Source organism: Neophocaena asiaeorientalis, unplaced genomic scaffold, assembly GCF_003031525.2.
Source record: "Neophocaena asiaeorientalis asiaeorientalis breed wild unplaced genomic scaffold, Neophocaena_asiaeorientalis_V1.1 scaffold5, whole genome shotgun sequence".
NCBI lineage: Eukaryota > Metazoa > Chordata > Mammalia > Artiodactyla > Phocoenidae > Neophocaena > Neophocaena asiaeorientalis.
The window spans coordinates 12,351,297-12,376,564 of record NW_020174698.1 but is presented as its reverse complement, the minus strand read 5'-3'; the positions used below and the strand labels follow the sequence as shown (position 1 = coordinate 12,376,564).

Genomic DNA, 25,268 nt, shown 5'->3' with positions numbered 1-25,268 from the left:
AAAAGGCAGTTAGATGGTCAACTGAATTGTTTTATGAGAAAATGATAATCAGTAACAGTAATAGTGTGGGGAAAGTAATAACCTACTTCCACAGAAGTAGAAGCTGAAAACACATTTTAGGAGAGCAACTTGGGGAAAAACATCTAGAAAGTCATTAAAATGAGCATACTTTTTGACACAGTAGTTCAACTTCCAGATTTCCAAGGAGAAACATGCAAAATTGTCATAAGAAAATCTTATACGAAGATGCTTTGTGACATTGTTTTATACCTCTAAATAAGGGGAATATTAACCAGTACCCTCCGTACAGTAGGGGAACTGTTCATGGGATTCACAGTATATCCACATAATAGAAAAACATAGTCATTAAAATGATGTTTTGCGACGTCTTCTTTCTGAATTTCTATTTTTTCTGTAATTGGGTTTTGTTTCATGTTTAAGAGAAAAAACAAACCTTATTTTTTAAAATAATATATCCTTGAAATGGAACACTTATTGAGTAAACATTTATTAAACACTATTATGTCCAGCATGCCTTAGTAAAAAGAATTTTTGACTAAATTTTTCTTAATACCTGCCACCTCACCCCAAAAACCCAATCTTTTTCTTGCTATTCATTTTCTCATCAGGAACTGTAATGAAGTGGACCAAATTCATGATCTAAAACAAATGTGCTTTGCAAGCAATTTCTCATTTGTTTCCTTGATGAGTAATTATCCTAATTAGGTAAGCAGGTAATTCAAATATTAGAAAAATATTATATAAAACAATTCCATATAAGAATGTGATAAATGTCATCTATCATCTTACCATCTATCATCTTACTCATATGTCTAGCTACTTATTAATAATATGCAGTGGCCACTCTTTTGGAGATACAGATTCTCCTACCAAAACAGATGAAAGTCTGAAGTGGATAGTTCAATGGCTAGCACGACTTATCAATTAGTTTGGCTGCAGTATACTGGGATAGGATTTCTGCCTGTCCAAGAGGTTCTGTGATCCTTGTTGAGCAATCTTTTGAGCCCAGAGTACAGCCAATATGCAAAACACAGACATATTATGGTGGGCACCTACAGTTGAAATACAACTGAAGGTAACGCTTGGGAAGAATGTTTGAACAGACAGAGGCTAAAATGTGGCATATTAGGACAAGATTATTTCCAGCCCCCCTATTTTTCAACTAGATGCTGGCATGGGGTAGGGGCAAAAAGCTTAATACAATATATGTAAGTCTGGAATGCCTGTTGTTTTTAATCTGTTTTTCTTTTCCCTGGTAATAAGAATTGATAAATATTGTATTAGATATCCATTGTTCTGTAATAAAAGAATAAAAGTAATATGAAGTCCAGGGTCAGGTAAAGTACATCACTTACTGAGATAAAGAAAAGTATTTCATAAAGTAGAAATGTAAAAAAATAAGTCATGATCTAATCAAGCAGGTCTTTAAAGTTCAATATATTTGCTGTAAGAACTGGGAACTGTAGTGAAATGTACTTAAAATGTCATCATAATTTCACGTCTTTTGGTTAGGAGTCAACAGAGTAGCAGACTTACACAAGTAAATACCTGAGAAACCAAAATATATAATGCTTAAAATTGAAAGATCACATACTGACCCTAAAGAGCTATTAGTCCCAGCACTTAATACTCATGCTATTAAACTTCGTTATGTGCTTCCAGCACTCTGCTGAAATGGCTTAAAAATATTATAAAGGCTTACTTGGTGAATATACCTCCCTAAAGGCCCAATAATCTGAACAACAGTCTTCTATTAAGAACACTGAGACCCACAGCAGCTGATTGAAAAGCAGTGATGTGTTTGCAATCTGTTCAATTCATCACTCAATCAACTTTAGCGATGTATCAGGTATGGTCTATTATGTTCATGAATGATGCCAGAGGAAAATGAAATACCAATTCATATTGAAGGGAAAAATTAACTCTCTGATAGTCTAATAAATCAGGTAATGAAGTATGCCATGTATGTGTGTGTGTGTGTGTGTGTGTGTGTGTGTGTGTGTGTGTGTGTGACTTGCCAATTGGCATCCTTATTCAATTACAACAGAAACTTTGCATTGTTTTTCAGCATGATTCCTCTTCAGATCTCAATGACGAATTCCTAGAACTTAGGACTAATTCTCACATGCATTCAACTCTACTTGGCCTTGCCCTAGTTACAGTAAATAATAAATCTCATCTGGCTTGTTCTCAATGGAGCTGTATCCTTCAGAAGATAACCTGTGTTGAAAAACCCACAGGCTTGAGGACTTCCCTGGTGGTGCAGTGGTTAAGAATCCACCTGCCAATGCAGGGGACATGTGTTCAATCCCTGGTCCGAGTGCGAGCCACAACTACTGAAGGCCACGTGCCTAGAGCCCAGGCTCCACAACAAGAGAAGCCACCGCAATGAGAAACCCATGCAAGGTAATGTAGAGTAGGCCCCGCTCGCCGCAACTAGAGAAAGCCCGGGTGCAGGAACGAAGACCCAATGCAGCCAAATATAAATAAATAAAATAAATAATAAGTTTATTTTTTTAAAATAATTTATTTTTTTTTTTTATTATTTATTATTAATAAAATTAATAATTTTATTTTTTAAAAAAACCCACAGGTTTTCCAACCCCTAGGATTTCATCAACGAAGCTGAGGTTAGTTGAATGAGATCTACCTAGATCTGCTAGTGTAACTCAAGTAGCAGCTAACGATCATATACACTTAAGATAAAATTGTTAGTAATTGACTATAAATTCCCAGACCTAAAAAGCTCACTATAATACAACTCCCAATTTGAAAAAAAAATCGTTTCTTGCCTGGGATATGAAAATTTGAGTGCCTACTCTTACTTCTTGTGGCTATAATATTTATCTTAAGAGTCCTAGATATTACTGATTCATTCACAGAACAAATATTTGTTGAGCAATGTACAAACTAAGGAAATGTGTTAGTTCCTGTAGGGGATAAAAGTGAATTAGACATGGTCCCTTTAGTCAAAAGTCTTAAAGTCAAGTAGAATAGAAGGAAAATGATGCAAGTAATATGAAGTACAAGGGGCATGAAATAAACAATACTAAGGAAGTACACAAAAACTCTGAAGGGAGATTATAAATGAAAGAGAAATTTTTTTTTTTTTTTTTTTGCAGTACGTGGGCCTCTCACTGTTGTGGCCTCTCCCGTTGCGGAGCACAGGCTCCGGACGCGCAGGCTCAGCGGCCATGGCTCATGGGCCCAGCTGCTCCGTGGCATGTGGGATCCCCCCGGACCAGGGCATCGGCAGGCAAACTCTCAACCACTGCGCCACCAGGGAAGCCCCGAGAAAAAATATTTAATTGGGAGGTTCAGACAGACATCCTAGAACAGTGGTCCCCAACCTTTTTGGCACCAGGGACGGGTTTTGTGGAAGACAATTTTTCCATGGACGAGGTGGGTGGGGGATGGCTCAGGCAGTAATGCAAGTAATGGGGAGCGGTGGGGAGCAATGCGGAGCGGCAGATAAAGCTTCCCTCGCTCGCTCGCTGCTCACCTCCTGCTGTGCGGCCTGGTTCCCCGGGGGGTTGGGGACCCTTGTCCTAGAGGGAAGAGAATTTATCTTGAGCCCTAAGAACACTGAGTATTCATAGAAGGAAAAGGAAAGGATAAGATCTATTATGATAATAGCAGGGACAATGGCTAGACAGCACATTGTATCTGTAAAATTGAAAGTGACTTAGTATGGATGAAACACATAATATATAAAGGAAGAAACTGGGTGGGAGAGTAGGGTACAGGTTCCACCACGGTGCCCTGGTGGCTTTGCACTAGCCATACATGCCATTCAGGCAAAGATCTGAACCACAGCTAATTCTGAGTCTGGCAGGATGTCTTGTGATCCTTCAAGAACGTAAGGGGATGGGAGGCCTATGAGGACTTTCTATGAGGTCATCTTCCACATGCCTCTCTGTCTCTCCTGGAGGTTGTCATAAGACAACTTCTCATCACCTCCTGGGTTCTCCTGCCTAGAACCCTTTGAGAACAGACCTGGAGACCAGATTTGAGTCCTCAGCAAAAAGCTGTCCCTAACTTGTGCTGAATTATCTGGTGTGTTGAATTTTTGGTGTGTGGGACAAGGACAATGAAGAGCTGGCACCTTTAGATACCCTTGCTTTTGCTGGCCATGAAAGTAATAAACTGTCTCAATCTCAAAAGAGATCATTGTATTTTTACTGGTGGAATTTGTCAGTCCTTGGCTTTGACTTTGCCTTGATACGTGCTTGACAGGAGGTCAGGAAACACTCTGTGGGGACTTAAGTTACAGGTTAAGGCTTGTAGACTATGTTCTGTGGTCAGTGTGGTGCCACTGACTATTTTAAATAGGTAATGACATGAAGTGTTTCATGAAGTCAGTTCAGTATTTTGGAAGAAAATATTTAGGGAAAACATTACAGGCAGAATGATTATTTAGGTCAGAGATACTCAAACGTTTTTATCTCAGGACTCCTATAAAAATCTTAACAATTGTAAAGGACCCCAAACAGCTTTTATTCTATCTACAACATTTATAATTTTAAAAAATAAAGCAGATAATATTTTTAAATATATAAATATATATTAATTTAAAAATTTAAAACCTGTTACCTGTTACCATAAATATACTTTTTATGACAAATATATTTTCCAATACCAAAAAAATGATGAGATGAAGGACTTTGTTTTACACTTCTGTGAATCTCCTTAATGTCTGGTAAAGATAGTTGGATTCGCATATCTCCTTAAGCATTCATTCTGTTGCAATATCACACACTGTGTAGCTTCTGGAAAACTCTAGTGCACACTCATAAGAGAATGAGAGTGAGAAAGAAATGATAAATCCATATTTTTATCAATATAGTTTTGATCTTGCAGAACCACTGAAAAGGCCTCAGGTACTTCCAGTAGTCCTTGACCACATCTTGAGAACCTCTGATTTTTAAGACCGTTTCCCTGGTTCATGCAAAAGGTTAGTAAGACCAACATGAGGTCACAAATGAGGATGTGAGGTCGCAACTGAAGGAATGGAGGCTGTGAGTGAAGATTAGCTTTTCTAATTACTTTAGGATGGATTAGACAAGAGAGTTTAGTCAAATTAAAAATTCTGGAGGACTAAATTTTAGTGGCAAAGGAAACACAGGAGTCAAAGTTTACACTACAATTTGAGTCCTGGTGTCTGCAAAGAGAATGGAATGACTCTATAAGAAGAAATAAAGGAATAAGCATATGTTTATAAAGAAAAATATAATTTGATTAGGACTTTGACTTTGGGAACCTGATGGACAGTAGGAACGTGTGTTAATAAATCACAAGGAAAGTGTCTGTCAAGGGAGAAAGAGTGGCAACTTCAGTAGAAAAAGTCTTGTCACAGAAGGACCTCAGCTGAACATTTATTCAGAAACGTTACTCTACTTAGGCTAAGATATGCTTGCTCTGACACCAAAACTGCTAACAACAGTGAACTTGATGGGCAAAGCTCAATGGAGCCAAGGGTCTCTCTTGATACGTTTTGTGAAAGAGATTTGATGAGATATGCTGTAATAAGATCTTAATATGAACAGCAAATCTTCAGAGTTCACTAATGCAAGAAGCTCTTTGTGGCCTGATGCCTGCTTATCATAAAGAAGTTCATATGCACTTTTATTTCTGTGTTTTAAAATTCACCACAAAAACTTCTCAAGAGCATTCTAATTAAATCCCTGAAACCCCCCTTATTCTCTTTTTTTTCAGGAAAGTTGTCAACCTTTAGTATCTTTGACTATATCCAAAAAGGTTGAACGTGAATAAACTGTGTGTAAAATAAAATACTGAAAATCCAAATTGTATGCCACCTGATGATTTGTATTAAACTTGCCTCATTTGAGGAAAAATGTGCTTCCTGCCTCTACGGAAAAGATTTCTATAATCTTTACTGAGATCATTGAAAATAAGAAACAAGAGCCAAGAAGCTTAAGTCCATATACCTCCTCTGCTTTGCTTAACAGAAGATACAGAGAGGGAAATACGAACTCGTGAAATGTAAAATCAAGCCACTGCCTAGAATAGCTGGCCATTAAGCCTATTCTCCTACTATACAATGAGAGCAATGAAAATTACGTTGAATAGTTTTTATGTTAAATATCATCATCTTACCAATTTAAAAAGTTTTCCAGGGCTTCCCTGGTGGCGCAGTGGTTGAGAGTCTGCCTGCCGGTGTAGGGATACGGGTTTGTGACCCGGTCCGGGAAGATCCCACATGGCGCGGAGTGGCTGGGCCTGTGAGCCATGGCCGCTGAGCCTGCACGTCCGGAGCCTGTGCTCCGCAACGGGAGAGGCCACAACAGTGAGAGGCCCGCGTACCGCAAAAAAAAAAAAGTTTTCCAAACAAGAGATGAGCGATAATCCATAAAACCCTTTGGAAATGACAATTTAATAATAATGATGATGATAGTGATGGTAATATTAAGAAATAGTCAGGAGTATATGTTTTATATATTTCACAGCTGGTGATGTACACTGGATTACTTGAGTCTCCAAGGGCAAAGCTCTGCTTGGGCTCCCCAGGCTCTTCCAAAAATTGTCCATCGCATATGGACAATTTTTCAGAAAAGTGAAAAAAGCCACATAATTCAGGAAAAACAGAACCAATCATAGCAATGAGGGGAAAAAAATACGTATAAAGCTTATAGCTGTGAATTGTAATTTGACTACTGTTTCATATACCCAGAAGTCTTCTAATACTTTGGTTTGAATGCCAATGAGTGGAAAAATAACTGTTCATATTACTCCTTTACCTAAATCAAATGGTAAATTGTTCTTTACTCAGAAGAAGGAAGGATGGAGGGAAGATAAACATCTTTGAGCACTTACTATCTGTCAAAAGCTGTATCAGGAACTTACTATCTCTTTTTTCTTGTAAGGTCTCTGTATACACACCACAATGTTGATCATATAAATGATATAATTTCCAAAATGCACTGAAATATTTGCTATGTGTATATGGGGAATTAATACTGATTTCTATGCCTTTATAATAAACACAGTGATATGTATTAGTTGACTTTTATGATACTATGTTTTTCTCTCCTAGGTAAGTAATAACCAACTAAAATATTTTCTCCTTCTCAGATCTATTGACTCTTAGATTCTTGTTTAACAGAAGCAGAATGTGACTCCCAAGCTATCAGGACTATGTAAAATTCTGATGATACTAAATATAAAATATAACACTTGTTTTCTTATTTTTTCTCAGATCATATGAACACTAATTTAGAATATAATTGTCATTTTCAAAGTCATAAGTGATTGCTTATATCTACATGCCATTTTTACTGAGAAAATAAGCCTAGATTAATAAACAGTAGTGATAGCTAGAGACCCTATCTAAGAGTAGTCAGGCTGTGCATTAGAAACATCTCTAAATAGAGTCACAGTGACTTAGAAGGCCTTAACATTCCCATCAACTTGAATAAAGTTTAGACAGTTTTCTTCTTGACTATAGGCCCCTGACCACCCTTTTAGCAGAGCATTTACTTTAGAAAACTTGCAGTTGTAAATTCTTTCTCTGTCCCTTTGAAACATAAATCTTCTACAACCAGAAATATCTTTCTCAAGATCTGCAAGACATCACTTTGAAACATAATCATCAAAGGAGATAGCAGTCCTATATCCCAGTCTCTGTGGAAGGGTAGGAGCCTAATTTCATAGGAAATTAAAAAACCCAGATGGCCTCATCACATTGACCAGCTCCCACCCCAAACCCACCAACATCCTCCAGTGCTTTTCTACGAGCTCACACCAGAACTTTAAAACTCTCATTTTTGTTACAGCGGAGTTGAGTTCAATTTCTCCTATTGTAAACAGACTTGACCCCTATCGCAATAGTCTTGAATAAAGTCTCTCTTGCCTGTATAAGTCCATCAGGTGCAGTCTCTTTTTGACAGCAGGGAATAAATGACTCCGTATCAAGACATCTTGACAAAGGGAGGTGGAGTGCAAGTGATGGACTATGATTTATTTTCAACATGATAGAACAAAATAACATCAGTTGCTTGTCAGTGTCAGAGATATAAGTAGTCAATATGAGAAAAGTGGTCTGTATTTTATGTATTTTTGAAATTCGATAAAATTGCTAATGAAATAGGAGGCCCAGGATTTTGAGAGGTTGTGTTTTACCCCCTGTATATTGAGAAATATTAGATTAAAATTACTTTTTAAAAAAGTAGTTCACCCTTTAGTGTGAAGTGATGTTCTAGAAAAAACACATTCACACAAAATGTATGCACATAATAGATCCAAAGTAAACACAGACAAGCTGGCAGTCAAAATTCAACTCTGATTATTGGTAAACTGTTCACACAAAAAGCATAGTGGAACTTTGCGTAAAACATACCTTCCTTCTTTTCATCTTTTTTAGTTGTTGCTGAAATAAGGGAAAGAAAATAGTGTTAAAACATATTAAATAGCCATTCCTCAGAAAACTGAGAATATGAGGATGTAGTGCATATATTCATAAACTTAGTGTTTATCAATGCACAAATTAATTCATCCAAATCTGAAATAAGAGAATAAATTGAAAATATTATTTCATATAAAGTTTTTCTTTTAATTCAGATATAAACATAAAACCAATAAAGGAGAATACAAATATATTGTTACACAGACAAGAAGTTAAAATAATAAGTATGTGTTTAGCATAATTACTTTTTAGGTTTGTAATTGTTATATCTGACCAAACCACAATTACTTCTAAAATAAAAGGAATAGATCTACGCAAAAAAAAATAATTTTATCATTTTATTAATTTTAATTTATTAATTTTAATTTTATTTTATTAATTATTTTATTACCCATAAATTATCTGTGCTTAGTTACCGAAGAATTATATACCAGTTTATTTTACATAGTTACAATAACAGTGTATAAAATGTATCATTTCAGAAAGTTAATGAAAATCCCATCCTCCTTTTAGCAAATGTATATCATCATTTACATAGAGAAAAGGCACGGCACACTTTAATTACCTTTGAATTCTGACTTCCTCTGTGGTGGAATTCATCTAATCCTAGATCATGAGTCTAAACTAGGATCCAAGTTGTAGTTTATGTGTGTTACTGGAAGGGAGCATTTGGGGGAGGCTCAGTCATCTTGGAATTGTTCCAAGCAAACCTAGGCTGTCTTAAGCCACATTAACTGAATCAGAAGTCATGTACATCCCTTAAGGTAATTCCTCCTGTGTGGATTAGAATTTGGGGGACCACTTTCAACCAACATCCAGGACTACGTTGGATCTATATTCTGTTCTACAATTGCCAAAACACTTTCATGTACATCCTCTCTTTGGAATTCATAACAACCTTTTAAGAAAGGCATCCCAGAGTAAGAAACTAAGCCTTAGAGACATCAAATGATTTACACATGTTCACATAGTGAGCAAGAAGCAGAACTGGATATAAAAATCAGGAACAAAAGACTGAAAACGAATATATTTAAATTTATTATTTTAATGTATTACAGGCCTTTAAAAATCCGTTTTCTAAATGTTATTAATATACCATTACTTTCAGAGTAAAAAAGTAAATTTCCAAGTAAATTTATTCTACTTTGTCACATTTGTTTCTTTTTAATGGAGTTTTAATTAATAGCATACAAAATGTAAAGAGGATTTATATCTATAATGTTTTTAAGTTAAGAAATTTGCCTATTCCAGTGATACAGTGAGGAGGGTAAAGATAACTAAAATGAATTAAAGGATATGGACATTGTTGGACAGATTTCGAAGCCACCAGGCATTATTTCAGCAAACCCTTTGAGTTTGACTCAATAGACTTATTTGTAGTTACTTCTTTGCTTTACAAGTAAGAATTTCCTTCAAGAAGCATCATAATTTTCAAAATCACCCACCATATATACATTTGATTCTGGAATTCACTTGAAATTCCGCATTTCACCTGGAGCTTGTAGAATAAGGACAAGAATTGAAATGGTGCTGTCCTTTCAGATGTTGCAAAAGAGGATTTTACTTTGTTTTTCTATGGGAGATTATCTCCACGATATCTCCCATAACTTAAGTCATAACCTCTCTCAAGTTGGGTCAAAGGGTGAAGGTAGAGGGCTCTTTCAATAAAAACAAAATAAAATGACACAAAATCACAAATTAAAAATTGCTGTGGTCCTTCCCAGGGTCCTGGGAGGGTCTCTGGCAAGGGAGTGGCCCTGGTCCCTAACTTCATCAGTTGAGCAATAAACCCGCTCTTTCTGAGGGGCAACCAAGGCCAGAATGAAGACTGAGAACATGAACACACTTTGAAGAACCATCATCTCTTATGAATTCCACAGAGAAGAAAAGCTCTGAAACAAATTTCTCAAAGAAGTGGCAAAATCTTTTGCAGCTACTTTGAATTTTTCTGACTCCTAAATAATCCAAGAAGAATGATGTGCACAAGTGCACGTGGGTGTGCAGGTAGGTGGGTATTACACACTTTCCTCTTCCCCATTCTAACATTCTTAAATAATTTCAGCCCTTAACTTTACAGTAAGAGAGAAAAGAGCTGAACTAAGGAGTTTGACTTATTCCTTCATAACTTGACACTGGCTTTGCTTCTTGCCCTGTATCCCTTGAAGGTTGGTGGGTTTTACTCGCTGTCATCTGGAAAGCCATGTGATCTGTCAAGCTGGATTCTGGCCCAGAAGTTAATCAAAACCAGGGTTTCAGGGTCCAACTGTTTCCATAATGGTTTTGTAACTTTTGTTTATGTGTCCCACTGCTGGCACTCAGTTCAGCTCACCTGACTCTAATCTATTTAACTGGATTACAATGGCTGGATGACTGATTTACTGAGTGGGAGTGATTCTTAACTATTTAGCTCTTGTTTTTCACATTGTAATGAGACTGTAATGAACCCTGAAATCTCCACCAAAAAACTATTAGAACTAATAAATCAGTTTAGTAAAGTTGCAGGATACAGGATTAATATACAGAAATCTGTTGCTTTTCTATGCACTAATAATGAACTATCAGAAAGAGAAAGCAAGAAAACAATCCTGTTTAACATTGCATCAAAAAGAATAAAATACCTAGGAATAAGCTTAACCAAGGAGGTGAAAGACCTATACTCTGAAAACTATAAAACACTGATAAAGCAATATGAAAATGATACAAAGAAATGGAAAGATACCCCATGTTCTTGAACTGGTAAAATTAATATTGTAAAAATGTCCATACTACACAAAGCAATATACAGATTTGATGCAAACCCTATCAAAATACCAATGACATTTTTTATAGAACTAGAACAAATAATCCTAAAATTTATATGGAACCAGAAAAGACCCCGAATTTCCAAAGCAATCTTGAGACTGCAATGGCTAATATTTTAGTTATTTTGTTCTTTCTGTTCTCTAATAGATGGGATACTTTTATGTTTGCTTTGAGACCAAAAGGAAAAAAAATACACCAAAATACACTAACACAGATGCATATAGACCCATCTTTTTTTAAAATGAGAAATAAGTTTACTGTTTAAGCCACCCATGATATTCTGTTATAGCAGCCCAAACTAAGATAACATGTGAATCTACAATTATCTCAGTAGTTGAAAGGAAATAGAAATACCATTTTCCTGGCTCAGTGTACTGTCCCCCTTTCCAAATGTACACCCACCCACCTACAGGACTCCACAGGCACATCCCTAGATTTATGCACAGAGTAAGATCCAATACCCTGGTACCTCATGAGAGATAAGTGGCAGCACCACACCAGAGCATCAACTGCAGTATCTTGAGATGGGGATTTAGGAAATATTTGATGTAGACCCATCTTTTAAGGCGAGTTCCATTATGGGTCCTGTCCTCACTCGAGCATTTCATTCTCAACAGGTGTCTTCCTAGCTGTTACAACTAACTGATTAAAAAATGATTCCTGGGCTTCCCTGGTGGCGCAGTGGTTGAGAGTCCGCCTGCCGGTGCAGGGGACACGGGTTCGTCCCCCGGTCCGGGAAGATCCCACATGCCGCGGAGCCTGCACGTCCGGAGCCTGTGCTCCGCAACGGGAGAGGCCACAGCAGTGAGAGGCCCGCGTACCGAAAAAAAAAAAAAAAAGATTCCTTATTTCTCTCCTTCCTTTCCCCATTTTGGTCTATATTCCATTCCTGCACCACAACTTATTGTGTAATATCTACTAACTAGATTGATATCCCATCTAAGTTCTAACTGGCTACAGAAAAATCATTGCCTGGATAACATTCCGTCTGCTCAACATAAACCTGCCCAAAAGTGAATCCTCTTCTTTTCCCTTAAGCTCATTCCTTCCCCTGGGACTTATCACTATAACAATTATAATGATCCTATTCACCAACACTCGAAAGCTCAGTACCATTTTTATTTTTTCTTTGTTTCATCTGTATAGTTTATCAAATATTATGTCTTCAAAATGTTCACCTTACTTGCATTTCTCTAAAGTCATCTGCGCCATCCTAGTTGAGGTTATTGTCTCATGTCTTGATGATGACAACAACCTTTCCTAATTATCGCTCTTTATATCTACTTAAGTCATCCACTTACTAGCAATGCTTTTTTTCTTCCAGTTTATTTTTTAGTCATGCTACAAACTCAAGTCACCCCTCATCCATGAAGAATCCCTCTTACTGAAAATCACTTTGTCTTAATTCTTTGGCATTTATTATCTCTACAATTCAATTCAGCACTACAAGATATTCAATTTGTGTTGTTACTTAAATTTCTCATATCTCCAAACTGTAATCTCCTGTAGTATAAAGACATTTATGTCATTGTCTTCTCAGTACCTCCAAACTCTTTGTTAAAATAATTTTTAAGTACTTCCAAAAAAGAATGCTATATCTTAATTATAATTAATATGTACATATATACATAATTTATATAAAACTAGGGTTTAAATAGTTCCTTTGTTATAAAAGTAAAAAAAAATAAATAAATGAAGAGATATACTCTTTTACCCCACTATAAACATCACTGCCAATTTTGTCACTGTATCTATCAAAATTATCAGTCTCTGCTATAGCAGTATTGCCATTGTGTTTAAGCTGTCTCCACATGGAGTACTTGCAAATATTAATTACTTCTATGCATAATTTAATTATGCAGCTGTGGTGTTATAAAACCTGTCTACGAAAGGTCTACTGAGTATGTGCACAACACAAGTGACATTTATCCCTGTTTGGTGTGTCCCTGCTTTGATGTGTCATTACAATTTAAATTGTGAACATATATATGTATAGCCCCTAACTCTTGCCTTGTACACTGTTCTCAATCAGCACTTTCATCTAATCTCATAAAGGGATAGTTTTACAAGTCTTCGAAACTCTACCTGATTATTCACTCAACAATAAATGCTTTATTCGGAAAGCATTAAGTTCTGAGTCTGCCTAATCCAACGTACTTGGAATGTAAAAGCCCATGACCCCAAGCTCAAATCTGAAGCAGATTTCCAAATACCTCTTCAATTCTCTCCCCTGAACTCCTCTAACAGGAGGCTGAAGTAACACTAAGTGCCTGCCTCGAGTCATAGTTCCACACCTACCATGACCTTCAGAAGCCTAAGTTAAAACAGACTGTGCCAGGCTATTGTGTTTTTTTATGAGAACATATATGCATTAACTGCAATAATTCTTGAACTAGGTAGTAATTCACTTAAGGAATCCGCTCTGAGCTGCATTTTCATGAATAGAAAACACAAAAGTGATGATAATATTTGCCCTGCTTTTCTACCTCCCATAATATTAATGACATTCCTGATGAGAACTCTCCTAAAGAAGAATCAGTTTTGTTGATCAACCCAATGATCAAATGAAAACTAAAACCTTGTGTCATAGTTCTTAACCATTCTAGCACATATACTTTATAAACAACATGATTGGGTCAAATGGCTAGTCAACCCATTTTACCAATATTTACTAGGATGATTCTGTATGTCGTTGGGTCCAGGATTAAATGTAACAGAAAATTTTGGATCAGATGGAATCATGTCATGTGCTCAGCAGACTTCTCAAAGTCTGCTACAAGGGGCTTCTGCACAGAAACAAATGTACCACCACCTAAATGCATCTCCTTTATTGGTCAATGCTGTATAATGTGGCAAAGGAGAAAAAATAAAGATTTTCTCCAGTAAATATTTTCCTTTTTCTTTCCTAAGAGTGTTCTATAAAGTGGAAAATGGAGTTAGAGTAGCTTTCTCAAAGGATGTGATTTCAGGTAATAGTTTAAAAATAACATTATAGGAAAATTATTTTAAAGAAGTACTTTTCCCAAATTGATGATTTAAAGAATCAACATACTTTCTAAAGTTCTCTTAAACAAAACCACTTTTGATGTCCCAAAGATATTAGTGAGTGATAAAACAAATTTTCTCAGATGGCTCATAAAAGCTAGGATGATTACTTTGTAGTCATATCTGATTTTTGCAGTCTCGATATACAGATGAAGTAGTATTAATTTAATAACATTCTGACTGAATTTTCTAGTATGACACAAATTTAAATGCATAACTAAAAACATTGGAAATTTTATATATTTGTGTATCTCTATCTGTCCATCATATTATCTTCTATGTATCAATTAATCTATGGTTTATTTCTGGATGTACAAGTAAAAGCTCAATGACAAACCTGGAGTCGAGATACGAATTCTTGGGTCATTCAGTGTCTCCTCTGCAAATGTGGCATTACTCTCAGTTGCACTTTCTCCAATTACTAAATAAATTCTTGAAATGTTCATCTTCATGCAACAACAAAATGTTTTCTATAATAACCCAGCAGATGGTGCTATTCTGCAATAAACAGCTTTGGCTATTGTCAATAAAGTGCTACTATAAGTTTTTTTTAAAAAGCAATAGAATTTGTAAGTGTTTTGTTGCCTACCTTGTGCTGCAACTTTTATTGTTCCTTGTTTGGCTTCTGGGACTTTGCCAGGATCTTATGAAAAAAAAAAAAAAGAGACATAAATAAATTACCATGAAGTACTATTTCAGAAGGATATATAACAACAAAAAAAGGAAAAATTATAAAAACACAAACATAAAAACACTGCCCTTGGCACTCAGAATTTTTGTTAAGAAATGAACACAATTATTAGGAGAACCACTGAGAATTAGGCTTACCGAGACAGAAATAAAGTAACTGAACCAAATAAAATCATAAAATAAAGTTTCCCAAAACTATTTTGCTTCACTGTTAACTGACCATGGAATACTTTGCATTCATTAAGCACCTGAATTTGATTTTTTAAATTTATTTATTTATTTTTGGCTGCATTGGGCCTTTGTTGCTGCACGTGGGCTTTCTCTACTTGGGGTGACCAGGGGCTACTCTTCATTGCGATGTGTGGGCTTCTCATTGCGGTGGCTTCTCTTGTTACTGAGCACGGGCTCTAGGTGTGCAGGCTTCAGTAGTTGTGGCAGGTGGGCTCAGTAGTTGTGGCTTGCAGGCTCCAGAGGGCAGGCTCAGGAGTTGTGGCGCATGGGCTTAGATGCTCTGTGGCACGTGGGATCTTCCTGGACCAGGGCTCAAACCCCTGTCCCCTGCATTGGCAGGCAGATTCTCAACCACTGCACCACCAAGGAAGCCCTTAGCACCTGAATTTGAAAATCTCAGAATTCTTTGTATATTATTTCTGTATGATTAGCCCTTTGAAATGCATGGAGCATTAAGACATAAATAGAGTGGCTCACTGAAGGTCACTGAGTAACTAATAAGAGAACAAAGCCCAGAACAACCAAATTCCAGGATAAGCTTTTGACCTAAAATGTCATTCCCTACCCTGCTGTGGTGCCCATCAACTATAACCATGGCCCTGGACAACAGTATGTGTTGTAAGAGTATGAGCAAGTTTCACTTTGAATCTTTCTTCCCTCGTCTTAGGGGGGTTGTGTTGGCTTTTTTTTTTGTTCAGAATGTTCTCTTCAAAGAAACGGGGTACCAAAAAAACCTCACTTACACCATAGACATTTAAATATATTATTTGATTAATTAGCATGAAAATAAAGGAGAAATAAAGATTTTTAAAGCAATGGATCATTTCACATTTCACTAAATAATTGTTCATGATTGTCTTTACTAAGTTTTCAATAATTGAATTATCATTTAACAACATGGGAAGGAAGATTTGCTCATTTGTTTTAGGTATTAATCTTTATTTGCTCATTTACCACATATTTATTTAGGACCTATTATTTGTATGTACTAAGCTAGGTGTAAATGTAGTAGTTGATACACATATATATTATAATCTTTCATTTAATGATCATCAAATGTTGATTACAGGTTAATATTATAATCCTAGTTAGAATTATAAAATAACAAGATTGCATCAGAATAACTTGGCCAAGAATCATAAGCAAAGAATCAATGTTTCATTGGCCAAACACCAGAGGTTTAATTTCTAATTCATGCTTTACCTCTTGTTGGTGAGATAATTATTCATTTGTATTATAATCATGATACAAAAATAGTAATTTTTCATTCTGTTTTTGTATAAAAGAAATATTATTTATCCACATATATGGTTTACTTTATTACTAAATTTATTTCTTAAGACAAAATATCTTTTGTCAAAATTAAACTGAGTCCATTCTAACTATGATCTTTTTATTATTAATTTCTTTTATTCCTGGAGGAACATGCAACTATCATGTTAGTGCTACCTTTGTCACATCTAGAATAGTTGGTCTCAAATCAGAATTAATCAAGATTTACACATAGATAGTGAATTCTAACTAACATATTTCTAAGTATTACTCTACCCTATAACTAGCATTTAGTGGGTACTTAATAAATAATTGGTGAATGAAAAGGTGGATGAAAGGATACAAGAATACATAGGAAAGGGCTTCTCTGGTGGCGCAGTGGTTGAGAGTCCCCCTGCCGATGCAGGGGACGCAAGTTCGTGCCCCGGTCCGGGAAGATCCCACATGCCGTGGAGCGGCTGGGCCCGTGAGCCAGGGCTGCTGAGCCTGTGCGTCCGGAGCCTGTGCTCCGCAACGGGAGAGGCCACAACAGTGAGAGGCCTGCCTGCATACCACAAAAAAAAAAAAAAGAATACATAGGAAAGATCATCAAAAGTACCCTAAACTGCCTAGGTGTTTTACTACTTAAAGATCTCAACATGTCAGAGAACTGTAGAGTAGTTCTGATTAAAAAGAAAATTAAAAATAGTTGTCAGTAAAGTACCTTAGCATTTTTATACTCAAATTTCCCCCATCTTTTCTTTTTTTTTTTTTTAATGTCTTCTTAGACCACTGATTCTTTTTTTTTTTCTTTACAGTACGCGGGCCTCTCACTGCTGTGGCTTCTCCCATTGCGGAGCACAGGCTCCGGACGCACAGGCTCAGCGGCCATGGCTCAAGGGCCTAGCGGCTCCGTGAAAGGGGGGTCTTCCCGGATCGGGGCACAAACCCGTGTCCCCTGCATCGGCAGGCGGACTCTCAACCACTGCGCCACCAGGGAATCCCTAGACCACTGATTCTAAATGAGTTCTCCATGCCTATGATTCTGTTGGACCACCCGGTATACCCAATTGTGAATTATGGAGAGCTTTTCTTAGGGCCTTATTAATAACTTCTCCCATTGATCATTCTGTTCCTCTGTCAGCCTCTAATCTATTGAGGACACATGCAGAGGTGATCAGATTTGACATCTGCTAGTGTACAGTATTTCCATTTTCAAAACCAACGCTTTAAGAAGGAAGCAACTCTGAGACCATAAATGTACATTAAGAAGGCCAGACAGCGCTTCCCTGGCAGCGCAGTGGTTGAGAGTCCGCCTGCCGATGCAGGGGACACGGGTTCGTGCCCCGATCTGGGAAGATCCCCACATGCCGTGGAGTGGCTGGGCCCGTGGGCCATGGCTGCTGAGCCTGCGTGTCAGGAACCTGTGCTCCGCAACGGGACAGGCCACAGCAGTGAGCGGTAAAAAAACACTACACAAGAGTGAAAACACATTAAATCTTTACAGACAAGTTTTCAGTATACATAATTTTCTCTCTCCTTTTGATTACTGCCAACTGAAAATGAAACCAACCTTTTACTAGGAAATTTTTCAAATATATAACAAAATAACGAATGTATGATAAGCTCCAACCTCACTGGTGCTCTCAACACCCATTCAAAAATTATCAAGTGATGGCCAGTCTTATTTCCTCTGTATTACTCACTGCCTCTACTACACGCAGCCCAAATGAAAATTTTATTATATCAAATAATTTTTCCTTTTTTCAATTTTTTATTAGATAATTTTTATAGTTACATTTTTGAAATAAAATAGTGATTTAAATAAGAACAGAGGACAATAAGAAAATTCAACTGAAGTTTATAATAATTCTGAAATTCATAAATAATATTTTGGAGCTCAAACTGAAAATATATTGAGTCTGCAACTACTTTGTTAAGAAATCAATTTTTGCATATAGGTTTAAATATTAGTTTACTATCATGAACTTTTCATCTACAGGACTCTGTTTATACTCTGACTTCTTTTAATGTGAAGTGTGAATCCACTGAGTTTTCAAGTGTAGGCTTCACATAACTTTAACAGCAAGTAGATTGCTGCACTGTGAGTCTAGTATTGGTCTTTGACTAACGGACAGCAGATGAACAATAATAGCACTGTAGAGAACCACACTTACATTTTAAATATTTTCTAAGCAATCTTCCAGTTCTTCCCAACCCCAAATCACTGAATTTAAAATATTTTCCGGAAACATTTCTTTAAAAGCCATCTCTTGCTAATTCTGCAATGGTACAAGGCATTTAGACTGTTCTTAGGTGAGAAAACTAAATATAGAAAAGCTGAGACTTTTACACAAACCGGAAGAAAAATTAATATTTATTGATTCAGCAGTAAACTTTGAACCAGCAATATAAAAACCTCCTTGATTGTTCAAACGTATACATCCTTTTAAAATAAGATACTAGAAACTAATGACAAATTATCCTGCGATCCAATGAGCTGCTAAATCAAGCTCTAAATTATTGTTTTCTAGTCTTGTAAAATCCAGTATTATTTTTAGGTGTACATACTCCCCAAATAGAGAAAGGTTAACAATTAAGCTAAAACTTACTATACGGTTAAAAGCTCTTAAACTAAATAAGCCTCTTGTGCCTGTAGCTCCAGGAAAGCATAATTCAGGGGCATTGCTAATTTCAGTATGATAATAACCCCACTGAGATGAAATTAATCATGAAGCAGCCTTCGGCCATCCTGTCTGACCGAGGGGACTGAAGCCTGAAAGGAGAACCTATTTGCTGCCAGATATGCAAATTGCAAAAGGTGCACAGTGCAGAAATATGAATAATTTATCAAAATAATCTGTTATTGCTAGAGGTTAAGAATCTAAATAAGCTGGCAGCATTGCTTACAATAGGTAGCATAATTTAGCTAGACTTTTTTTTTCCAGAAAATCTTCTGATAGAGGAATGTATTTTGTACATTGTATTTGCTTTAGAATCTAAATAGCCTTTAACTTAGTATCATAGCATTATAGAGTTTAATTCAGAAAAAAAAAAGATTCTTCAAGGTTTGCTAAAATATTCTCCTGATTTTTTTCTTAATCTTTAAGAGCACAGACTATGTTTTCCATAAAAACTATTCTAAATATTTCTTAATTTGAAAAAAATAATTTTAATGTTTTAATTAAATATAAGTCAAAATCTACCTACAGTTTCTACACATGGAATCACATTTTCCTATATTATTTGAAGAGAAGTAAGCTTAGGGAGAAAAGAAACTGGAAAACATCAGTGAGAATATTTACAATTAGAGTAACGGGCATTTCCCCTCATGGCATCATCTAGCTCTCTGAATGTCTAAGAATGGCAGGTTTCTTAAACATTTAACAATTTAGAATTTAGAGTTGAAGATCAAGGTATAGATTTATTTAAACAATTAAAAGAAGGAAACTTTTTTTTTTTAATAAGAAGAAAAGTATGAATGAGACATGATTTGGCCTTTCACTTTAAAAAATATTTGGCATGTTAAAGGGAAGGCTGATTCCAGTTAGATTGAGAAAAAGCCTTCTGCCACACAGCTAATAAAACAATGGAATGTGATACCATGGGAAGGTGTGAGGTCCCATTCCTGGAGTTGCCAGATAGGTATCTGTTTTCGAGGGGTCCTCAATGTATCTGCTTAAAGCAAAGAGGCAGCCCCAGATGATCACTCCAGGTCCCTTTCTACTTCTGTAACACCTTTCTAAAATCCGTGACTATGAACAAAGATACGCGAATTTGAAAAAAATTACCTATATTATGTTTTGATGGAAAATTTCTTGATTATTTATTTTTATTATTGAGGCTTACCTTCGTAGTCCTCCCTTACCATAAAATAATTACCCCCTTTTCTTTGATCATGTTTTAAAAGCAAGCATTTTAACCACCAAACTGGACGGATTCTCTTAGGAGAAATATGCTTCCTAGAAGAATTAGGACTCAAGTAGAAACTTGACTTTTTATTGAAATAAATGTTATGATTTGGAAAAATTACTGCATTCCCAATATGAGTGATTTATTTCCTTATCTAAGATCGATTTGGGCTCTTTAAGTGAAACAAAACGAAATTTAAAGAGTCAAGAGTTTATTTTAGAAAACAAGTTATTTTATTATGTATATTATATATACATATCAAAAAAACAAAATTTCTGACTGTTCAGCCATATTTTTCAGGTAAAATTTCAGTCTTAAAAATTAAGTGATATGCTGTTGGTAGGTCCCTTAACTCACAGCTTATACATACTATGAGGAGTGATTTCCTCACTAAATGATATCATAGAGCATCATGATCTAATTCAGCCCTTAAAAACCACCAGCCCCTATTGTTCTAACATTAGTAAACAGTGTCTGTGAATATTACCATTCTGTTTTTCACTTTTCTAGACCATAAGAAACACACACATACCCCCTTTTATCTCATTACCCAATTTGGGAATGTTATAAACAAACAGAATTGTTAAGCATAAAAGTAACCGTATAAAAATGTAAAAAAAAAAAAAAAAAATGAGGATAGTGGAAGCAAAAACTGAGAGCAAAGCATGGTTTATTTTCATTCTCTCACACAATTCTTGGCACTAAGAAGGCATCCAGTCAATCTTTTTGCATGGGTACATGAATAATGATTAGGAGAAAATGTGTTTTAAAAAGTCATTGTTATCTGCCTGAAATTCTAAACCAAATAGGTAGCAATTATCCTCATAAAACTGTTCAGACTCACTGAGTCTTTTTTTTTCTCTATAATACTGCACATGCCAAAATCTGAAGATGTTATAATCAGCTTCAAAGAGAATCTACATTTCTTGAAAAAATGGCTAGGTTTATAAAATGCAGATCTATTACACTGGAAAATTAGCATGATTTCCAAAAAGAAGGAATCCTTAACAGAGAGTCCTAAATCAAAGCAATCTAAGGAAGAATTCAGGGTTATATTTTTAAAGAAATGCTTTCAGCTAAACTTTGTCCTCAGGTTTAACAGACAATTTAAGGTTGCACAACTCAATTTTATTAAATGAGAAAATACTTCTCCAAATAATTACTGAGTTCCATCACTCACTCTTGCTTCTGTATTTTTTGCATTCATGCTTACTGGGGGCAGGCACGATACTTAAATGTAAGGACTATTTCCACACACAGTCTGGTTAGGGACACTACAGGAAAAATGCCAAATGAAGGGCATAGTAATCTGAGTTTTGGACTTTGGCAATTTTAAAGGAGGCAGGAAATAGGTAAGGCTTGAAGGAGAGTATAGAGCCACAAAGGGGTGAGGGAAAGAAAGTTACAAAGTGAATGACTGATTAAGTATTCCCGTGGATTATGGATCTATCTGGCTGGGGAGCAAGAGTCTCCTTTGTGTTAACGAGAAGTAAAAATGAAAATTTTACAATTGTTTAAAGTAAATTATGGTCAAAAAAACTAACCTTGAAATCTCAGTGAATGAGATGTACTTTTTTCTTAGAACATTAAGAGCCATTACACTTTTGAGCAAGGGAATTACACAGCAATGTTTCAAAGAGATAAACTTTCCGTGACTGTCAGCAGAAAGGGCTTATTCTGGGAGCATAGAAACCAGGTAAATTGTCACTGAAATACTCTAGTTGTAAAATGATAATGTGTAAAACTAGGCAGGTGTTCATGGAATGGAAAGTGGAAAGAAAATAATTAGTTAGACATTTAACAGCTTTCTTTTTCCTCCTCTGTAGATGTGTTTGACATGTACAGAGGAGGAAAAAGAAGGCTGTTTATTCGAATATGACAGGTTTGGGACCTGATAAACAGAATTTGTTTTAACGTAATTTATTTGAAGTTTATAACAGAAATACATATTGCATTTGAGACAATGGTGTAACTTCAAGTGAAAATATTAAGTAGACATTGGGAAAAAAATATGGCCTTTGAAGACATATGGAGATTCTCACATCATCCACATAGAGGTTAAGTTAACATTATGAGAGGAAGAAGGAACAGTTTTTCTAAGGGACAAACAGAAGTTGGCTTTCTCAAGTTGGCTTGAGAAAAATATTGGTTGAAAATGTATAAGAAAATTTCAGATGTTAATTTCAGCAAGGTCAAGGAAAGAGGATGTTTAAAAAATGAAGAAATAAACCTCAGGATTAAACACAAAGAGAGTTTGTTTTTATATCTAGAGTCCCTGGCAACATTTTTGAACAGGATTTTGGAATTGGGATGCAAATAGTAGGAAGCCTATTGTTCTGTGCTGGTCTCAGCCTATCAATAACCTATGTTGTATCTGGACAGGGCCTTGTATTCTTATTATGATTGCAAGACACCCTCAGCAATAAAAAAAAAAGAGGTTACTTACAGGTCCTGGAAATTACATGGCACACCTGGAGGCCACAAAGCAAGTTCTTGAGGGGAGACGGAGAGAAAGAGAGAGCTAGCAGGCCTGGAGTTCTGCCTTTGCTGGGGTCAAGGGTTGGGCCTAGGGTTTTGCAGACTCACTACTGGTGAATGAAAAACGTAAGAGTGGGAGTTGAAAGCCTGGGAAGAGAAAAAGCAAGCGGCCCAAGCGGTCGGTTATCAAAATAAACCAAGATCTCTCTAAAAAAAAAGCCTGGACTATGGAAGGTGGGGGGCTGGGGCAAGATGCCTATCTGAGACAGCCATCTAGGAAGTGGTCTAGGTGCCTATCTGAGACAGCCATCTGGGAAGTGGTCAAGGTGCCTATCCGAGACAGCCATCTAGGAAGTGGTCAAGGTGCCTATCTGAGACAGCCATCTAGGAAGTGGTTTGAAGTGGATGACTCTGAAACCAAAGCTTAAGTCAGGCACTGGCATTTAAAAAAAAAAAAAGCCAATTGTCAGGATTTACACTACATCTGCCTTTAGGGGCTTAAGGTGGGCAGTGACTAAATCGAAGTGGAGGGTGTAAGTCATTTATTTGACAAGTGTTGTAAAAGGCACTAGAAAAAATGTGGCTTGAAGGTAGCGGGAGAATAAAGCAAACGCTGTTTTCAAAATAGGAAACTCCATTTTATTTGAAGAGAGCAGAAAAATACCTGATAGAGAGAAAAATATTAAAAAGTCTGGGAAGTGTGAAAGCTATTAAGGTAGAAAGATCCCAAGATGTGAGAGAGGGAATAGTAAAAAGCACTGGTGGAGAGAAAGGCATCTCTTCCTCTGGAAATCAAAATTACCCTATTGAAATGCCAACAACGCCCAACTATTTCCTGTAAGGGTAATATTGTGATCAATGACGAGTACAAGGAAGATGTCCAAATTCAAAATACATTCAATTTAGCTGAAAATGGAATTTTATTAAATAAAGGAAAAATATGAGAGAGAAAAGGATAAAGAGAAAAAACTACTGGAGAGAAGAATTGAAAAAAATGTAAATACAAGCAGTAAATTGTGATAAAAAACAATGACAGTTGAGGGAAAATATATTAGAAATGAAATTTATTATTGAAATGACTCAGGTTTTCTAATGCATAAAATTGTGCTATTAAATATTATATGTAGGTATTCTGATATATCAAGATTACAGGGCAACCTTTTTTTTCTCTAAAACTAAAGAGGACCATTTGGCAAATAGTTAACAGATCTAATAAAGCCAGAAAGCAATATTTGATTATTTTCTTCTATCTGATATCAAGATTTCAACCTTCCTGGGCGTTTACTAACATTCATGAAGAACAAAATACTTGGATGAAGTGATCTAATTTTTGAAGCTATGTACTATAATAGTTGCCACATGTTTGAGGTTTTTTCCCCTAATCTAATATGTAAAGTATGCAATTATTTGTTTAAACATGAAGGTGATATTATTTGCTGTTTGTTACCTCTGGGATGTATGGGAAAATATGCACTACATATTTGAGATGAAATGTCACTGAATGAGTCATAGATAACAGTCCCTATTTATTCCTAATTTTAGGGATTGTGGACTTATTGTAATGTGTGATGATCTGTTTTTTAGCACAAATTTGTGTCACAGCTCCAAGAGTTCAAATGCTTTAACTGTCAGTTCGCACATAATCGATCTAGAGAAATAAATGAGCTTCACAATGTTGTCCTCCCAAGAAGGATATTTCACCACGTCGTGCTCTCCTTTCCATCAATGTTAAAGGGAATTATGTACACCTCTCAGGAACAGTAGTCCCCAATGTCAAGCATGCAGACTTAAACTTAAATTGATATTTAGCAGGAAGCCTAGAGGTTCTCTTAACAGCAAAATGACAAGCTGAGGTTACTAAGGACTGACATTGCTCTGAAGCCCACACTTTCACATATTGCAGCAAATGTACTGCTTTCCCTGGGACCATATAATGAAGCATAATAGGTTACTTTAGCAGCCGGTCTCTACCTTTGAATATTCAAAATCCACGCTCATATGCACAAATAAGGGAGTTAATATTTCAATTACTGGAGCCATGTGCACAGAAGTATTTGAGAGCAAATGAGTGAGTGCTAGTACATGAAAACACCTTCCCACATACTTTGGTAAAAGGCAAGGTATTAATCTTCTTCTAACAAATGACTGAACTGAAATCCACTCTTAGAACTATAAGGTTTCCAAGTAGCCCATCCCCAGCATCTCACAGATGGACTGGATTCCACATGACCCATGTGAAGGCAGTGAAAATTTTACAAATATGAACTACTGTACATATCTGAGTTCAGAAACCAAAGAACAGTTTGAAAAATCTATGTTAAGAATGAAATCACAATTGACTATGGAGCGTGAAATATTTTTGAGAGGGCTTCCCTGGTGGCGCAGTGGTTGAGAGTCCGCCTGCCGATGCAGGGGA

The 25,268-nt window shown here is 36.2% G+C and overlaps 1 protein-coding gene across 1 annotated transcript in view; it reads right to left on the bottom strand.

Moving 5' to 3' along the window:
• The window catches only part of TRDN (triadin), a 372,172-nt gene that overhangs the window by 133,828 nt on the left and 213,076 nt on the right, over positions 1-25,268 (bottom strand). Inside the window, exons 13-14 of the mRNA XM_024759083.1 lie at positions 14,880-14,933; positions 8,378-8,407 (exon numbers count right to left, since the gene is read on the bottom strand). Of these exons, the coding sequence (XP_024614851.1) occupies positions 8,378-8,407; positions 14,880-14,933 (84 nt within the window). The remainder of the gene's footprint in view (positions 1-8,377; positions 8,408-14,879; positions 14,934-25,268) is intronic.